The following is a 6,623-nucleotide window of genomic DNA, read 5'->3' as shown; positions in this document are numbered from 1 at the left end:
TTATATTTCGGGGTCGACCATTCCCAACAAGGGTTCTGTGGAATCCTAGGGTTCCTCCAAAGGTTGCTAGGGGCCGATTGAGCTGTTTGATTGCCATTCCATTTGAAGGTGCCTACATAGTTTTAGGGCCAACCATTCTCAACCAGGGTTCTGTGGATCCTTAGGGTTCCTCCAGAGGTTTTCTAGGGGGTTCCTTGAACTGACTGATTCACTGCTCATTTAACGGTGCTTAACCTTCCAATTGTTGGGTCGATTGAGCTAATTGATTGCTCTTCCATTTGAAGGTGCCTACATAGTTCTGGGGCCAACCATTCTCAACCAGGGTTCTGTGGAATGCTAAGGTTCCTCCAGAGGTCTTGTAGGGGTTCCTTGAGCCAACTGAATCACTGCTCATTTAAACAAGTGATTAACCTGCCAATTGTTGGTTCCTGCATAGTTTTGGGGCCAACCATGCTCAACCAGGGTTCTGTGGAACCCTAGGGTTCCTCCAGAGGTTTTCTAGGGGGTCCTTGAGCCAACTGATTCACTGACCATTTAACAGTGATTAACCTTCCAATTGTTGGGTCAATTGAGCTAATTGATTGCCCTTCCATTTGAAGGTGCCTACATAGTTCTGGGGCCAACCATTCTCAACCAGGGTTCTGTGGAATGCTAAGGTTCCTCCAGAGGTCTTGTAGGGGTTCCTTGAGCCAACTGATTCACTGCTCATTTAGTAGTGATTAACCTTCCAATTGTTGGGTCAATTGAGCTAATTGATTGCCCTTCCATTTGAAGGTGCCTACATAGTTCTGGGGCCATCCATTCTCAACTAGGGTTCTGTGGCATGCTAGGGATCCTCCAGAGGTTTTCTAGGGGTTCCTTGAGCCGACTGATTCACTGCTCATTTAAACAAGTGATTAATCTTCCAATTGTTGGTTCCTGAATAGTTCTGGGGCCAACCATTCTCAGCCAGGGTTCTGTGGCCACCAACGTAAGGGGAATTTTTCCCCACTGACTCCCCAATGCATTGGTTTTACTATGAGTTCCCCAAGACCTAAACATTATTTCAAGTGTTCCTCTAGGGGAAAAAGGATAAGAAAGACTGTCCTAGAGAGATCAAATAGGCGATGGATGATTCAGACCACTGCCATCTACCAAAACCTACATATTATATCTGGGTGTATTGGCCTTTAAAAAAAATTCTAAAAAAAATTGTCCACCTCCAAAACTACATACATACATTTCACATTACAGGGTAATTGGAAGTGCCTCTTTGTAAAGCCAGTAAAAACAAGGCTGGACAAATTCCAGGCACCAATAAAATTCTGACATCATGGCTTCTCCATTGTACATTGACTTGTCCACCGTTTTATACGATTCTAGAACTGGAACCCCACGGAACTTGCACATCACCACATAAAAATTTTGTAACAAAAGTCTAACTGTATTAAAACCTTTTAAGAACATGCATGCACAGGTTTTAACTCTTTAGAATCCGGGCAACCGCTTGCTGGTTAATATTTTTTTGGTGTTAAAAATATAAAAAAAAAAAGTAATAAAAAAAAAAAAAAAAAAGGCCCATAAAACCAAAATGTTACAATATAACAACCCAGAGTCGGGTACAAGTCTACACAGGATTAGTTATGTCACAGCTTCTTTGTAACAGTTGTCCACAGGATAAAACAAATTGTATATATATACACACACAGGTAAACGAAAAAAAAAAAAAAAAATCAGAAAATACGAGATCTCCTGGAAGATGCGGAAAAGGACCCCTCATATCGAGGTTTCTTGTGTGGATAACCGTTGACCTTTTTTTAATTTGCCGGATCCCTATTCAACAAAGAGAAAGTGGAGATAGATTATTTAAAGACAAAGGGGGGGGGGGAAGAGAGGGGGGGGGGAAGAGGAAGAAGAGGGGGGGGGAGGAAGGAAGAAGAGGGGGGGGGGGGAGGAAGGAAGAAGAGGGGGGGGGGGGGGAGGAAGGAAGAAGAGGGGGGGGGAGAGGAAGGGGAGAGGGAGAGAGGGGAGGGAGAGAGGGGAGGGGGAGAGGGAGAGAGGAGAGGGAGAGAGGGGAGGGAGAGAGGGAGAGAGGGGAGGGAGAGAGGGAGAGAGAAGGGGAGGGGGGGAGAGAGAAGGGGAGGGGGGGAGAGAGAAGGGGAGGGGGGGAGAGAGAAGGGGAGAAGGGGAGGAGAAGGGGAGGGGGGGAGAGAGAAGGGGAGGAGAAGGGGAGGGGGGGAGAGAGAAGGGGAGGAGAAGGGGAGGGGGGGAGAGAGAAGGGGAGGAGAAGGGGAGGGGGGGAGAGAGAAGGGGAGGAGAAGGGGAGGGGGGGAGAGAGAAGGGGAGGAGAAGGGGAGGGGGGGAGAGAGAAGGGGAGGAGAAGGGGAGGGGGGGAGAGAGAAGGGGAGGGGGGGGAGAGAGAAGGGGAGGGGGGGGGAGAGAGAAGGGGGGGGAGAGAGAAGGGGAGGGGGGGGGGGAGAGAGAAGGGGAGGGGGGGGGAGAGAGAAGGGGAGGGGGGGGGAGAGAGAAGGGGAGGGGGGGAGAGAGAGAAGGGGAGGGGGGGAGAGAGAGAAGGGGAGGGGGGGAGAGAGAAGGGGAGGGGGGGAGAGAGAAGGGGAGGGGGGGGAGAGAGAAGGGGAGGGGGGGGAGAGAGAAGGGGAGGGGGGGGAGAGAGAAGGGGAGGGGGGGGAGAGAGAGAAGGGGAGGGGGGGGAGAGAGAGAAGGGGAGGGGGGGAGAGAGAGAAGGGGAGGGGGGAGAGAGAGAAGGGGAGGGGGGGAGAGAGAGAAGGGGAGGGGGGGAGAGAGAGAAGGGGAGGGGGGAGAGAGAAGGGGAGGGGGGGAGAGAGAAGGGGAGGGGGGAAGAGAGAGAAGGGGAGGGGGGGAAAGAGAGAGAAGGGGAGGGGGGGAAGAGAGAGAAGGGGAGGGGGGGAAGAGAGAGAAGGGGAGGGGGGAGAGAGAGAAGGGGAGGGGGGGTGAGAGAGAAGGGGAGGGGGGGAGGGAGAAGGGGAGGGGGGGAGAGAGGGGAGGGGGGAGAGGGAGAGGGGGAGAGGGAGAAGGGGAGAGGGGGAGAAGGGGAGAGGGAGAAGGGGAGAGGGAGAAGGGGAGGAGGGGAGAAGGGGAAGGGGAGAAGGGGAAGGGGAGAAGGGGAAGGGGAGAAGGGGAGAAGGGGAAGGGGAGAGAGGGAGAGGGAGAAGGGGAGAGGGAGAAGGGGAGAGGGAGAAGGGGAGAGGGAGAAGGGGAGAGGGGGGGGGGAGAAAGAGTAAGAAAGTGGGAAGCTTGACCCAAGCACGGTGCACAGGGGGACACGTATGTACAAAGAAGGGAATGACTTTCATCCACAAACCTCTTTCCTGAGTCGGCTCTCTTGGAAGTCATCTGAAAGCTTCAGCTTGGCCCGGGAGAAGTAGAGTGCGGGAGAATCCTGGGGTGCCTGTAGTCAGAGAAAACCGGTCACAGAGCCGCATATCATCATCATGAATCTATGACTGCGATGAAAGTAATCCCATCACTAAGATTGTCCTATGAATGGATATGAAGGCAGGCACTAGGCGTGCGCTCCAGACCCCAGGCGTGCGCAGTATGCAGACAACCACTTCCATATACCCCGATGCAATGCACAGGTAAGCAGAGGAACGCACACTGAGGAACAGGCAGAGCTCGGATATGAGCAGATGTTGGGACTTTCCTTGTGTACTCGGGTCTCAGGTGTTGAGGATCTCCAACAGAAAGGTCTCACCTGTTCACTGCTGTGAGCGGCACTCCTTGACTTCATCCAGGAACCGCAATTTCTTATTTTTAAAAAGGTGAGATCTCTGGGGCACAACTCTGCTCTCGCTTCAACTTTTATATTACCCGCTTCTGTTCTGTAGATACAGGCTACTCCAGCATCTTGCTTCCTCTAGCCGTCTGAAGGTATGCTGTGGTATCAGCACCAAGCTGTCACTAGCAGATTCTTTAAGTCGGGAGGTGAGCCCTCCATGGATCGGACTTCTTCCAGTACATCCCACACATGCCCATTTGGATTCACATCTGGAAAATTTGGAGGTCAAGTCAACATCTTGAACTCATTGTTTTGTTCCTCGAACCATTTTTGCAGTGTGGCAGAGCACATTATCCTACTAAAAGAGGCCACTGCCATCAGGGAATACCGCTTGCACGAAGGGGTGGGCTTGGTCACCAACAATGGTTAGGTAGGTGGTATGTGTCGAGTAACATCCACATGAATGACAGGAGCCAAGGTGTCCAAGCAGAACATTGCCCAAAGAATCGCACTGTCTCTGCCGGCTTGTCGTCTTCTCATACTGCGTCTTGGTGCCATCTCTTCCTCAGGTAAGTTACACACACCCGGACATCCACATGATGTAAAAGAAAACATCACTCCTCTCCGGCCAACTGCGTCAAAGTGACCCCTCTCCGGCCAACAGCCTCAAAGTGACCCCTCTCCGGCCAACAGCCTCAAAGTGACCCCTCTCCGGCCAACAGCCTCAAAGTGACCCCTCTCCGGCCAACAGCCTCAAAGTGACCCCTCTCCGGCCAACAGCCTCAAAGTGACCCCTCTCCGGCCAACTGCCTCAAAGTGACCCCTCTCCGGCCAACTGCCTCAAAGTGACCCCTCTCCGGCCAACTGCCTCAAAGTGACCCCTCTCCGGCCAACTGCCTCAAAGTGACCCCTCTCCGGCCAACTGCCTCAAAGTGACCCCTCTCTGGCCAACTGTATTAAAGTGGCTCCTCCACATTTTCTAAGCAATAGTGGGCAACACCTTCTTGGTTTCTTGCCTATTTTCTATTTTTTTTTTCATTTATTTATGTCACACTCACAGTAATATATATATATATATATATATATATATATATATATATATATATATATATATATATATATATATATATATAAAAATAAATAAAATATATTACTGTGAGTGTGATATAAATAAATGAAAAAAAAATATATATGTATAAATTCATATACACACACATTTTTTTTCATTTATTTATATCACGCACACAGTAATATATAAAAAAATAAATAAAAAAAATATTATATTATATATATATATAAATAAATTATATTACTGTGTGTGTGATATAAATAAATGAAAAAAAAAATCTATGTATAAATGTATATATACACATACACACATTTTTTTTTCATTTATTTATATCACACACAGTGATATAAAATATACATATACCACATATATATATATATAGATATAGAGAGAGAGAGAGAGAGAGAGAGAGAGACTAATTTGGTTCTAGGGTTTGCAATATCTAAAAAAAAAAAAACAAATTTTAATAAATAAACTACTTACATATTTCAGATTTTCTGTGACTCCGTGTGTGGAGAAAGGTGGGGATATTGTCCGGCTCTTCCTTTCAGATGCCACCTGCCCACCTAATACTTTGCGCTAATCAAATAGAAAAAAAAAAAAAGAAATCAAATTAATCTGATATGAATAACAACAAAATTAAAAAAAAAAAAAAAAAAAAGTTTTACATCCATGAGAATGAGATAAGATAGGACACCATCTTAAAGCCCTGTTCACATATCATGTAACGGAAATAAGCGTTCTCACTACATGGTTTTAAAAGCGCAATTCTGCCTGTCAAATAGGGACAACCAATTGGCTGCCCGATGAGCGTTTTTTTTTTTTTTTACTGAAAAGAAGCTCTTGCTCCTTTCTGGGGGACAAGCTTCAAGTGACTTTTTTTTTTTATTTAAAAGGCGTGGTTTGTTGCAGGACGATCACAGCAGAATCGCATGGCGTTTGGGGTACCATTGAAGCATACTGGCATCCATTTTGCAGCAATTTCAAATCGCAAAGAGTGACTGAGGCCGAAAAGTAGAAGTGGCAGCTCTTCGTAATCAAATGAAGAACATGAAAAAAAAAAAAACTCCGTAGCCGTTTCCAGGGTTCTTAATAATAAATGTGCAAAGTGGGAGAAAGCAGAGCCAAGCGGACTGGAATTTATACTTTTGGCGGCTTTCAGAGACAGAACTTCACTACAAACTATCGAGACCGTATTTGTAGTATTGATCCTCAACTTCGGGAGGACTTTGTAGATCCGTTATTATTATACAGGATTTATATGGTGACAACAGTTTGCGCAGCGCTTTACAAGATAAACACCAAGATCCATGTGTTGTGTAATAAGACCGCAAATAAAAAAAAAAAAAAAAAAAAAAAAAAGAAAAATAAACCATGGGCGTCTTTAGGTAAAAAAGTTACTATGTCATTCATTAACATGTCCACTAGAGGGCAGAAGAAACTAACATGGGAATGAAAATGTAAAAATTGGTTTGCAGAATTTATAAAAAAAATATATTTTTATTAATAAAAAAAGTATTAATAAAAAAATGATTAAGAAGACAAAAAAATGTATATATTTTAAAAAATGTGTAGAAATAAATCAATATTCTCCTTGTAGTGGATATTTTAAGGATTGGGTCATAAAATGTATCATTTATCCTGTGTTCTTATTGTTTTCCACATATATTTTATTTTTTTTCTTTTTAGGCAATGTTTTATGATTTTATTATTTGTATCCTTTTTAGCCATTGCAGTCCTGATGAAGGGGAATTATTTGGCTGCCCTTGGTTGTCCTGTTGTCAGCTGAAGACAACTACATTTTTGGACTCTCAA

General features: G+C 45.9%; 1 protein-coding gene across 1 annotated transcript in view; it reads right to left on the bottom strand.

Annotated features, from left to right (window-relative positions):
- Positions 1 to 1,402: 1,402 nt before the first annotated feature.
- LOC149436066 (rho GTPase-activating protein 19-like) overlaps positions 1,403 to 6,623 on the bottom strand; it is an 8,952-nt gene continuing 3,731 nt past the window's right edge. The window contains exons 2-4 of the mRNA XM_089662083.1: positions 5,292 to 5,387; positions 3,323 to 3,409; positions 1,403 to 1,812 (exon numbers count right to left, since the gene is read on the bottom strand). Coding sequence (XP_089518209.1) covers positions 1,756 to 1,812; positions 3,323 to 3,409; positions 5,292 to 5,387 — 240 coding nt within the window. The 3' untranslated portion in view covers positions 1,403 to 1,755. The remainder of the gene's footprint in view (positions 1,813 to 3,322; positions 3,410 to 5,291; positions 5,388 to 6,623) is intronic.

This window comes from Staurois parvus, unplaced genomic scaffold (genome assembly GCF_062004578.1).
Source record: "Staurois parvus isolate SC_StPar_1 unplaced genomic scaffold, SC_StPar_1.0 ptg001428l, whole genome shotgun sequence".
NCBI classification, from domain to species: domain Eukaryota; kingdom Metazoa; phylum Chordata; class Amphibia; order Anura; family Ranidae; genus Staurois; species Staurois parvus.
Note: the sequence above shows the minus strand (reverse complement) of the source record. Positions and strands in the feature narration are given on the sequence as shown.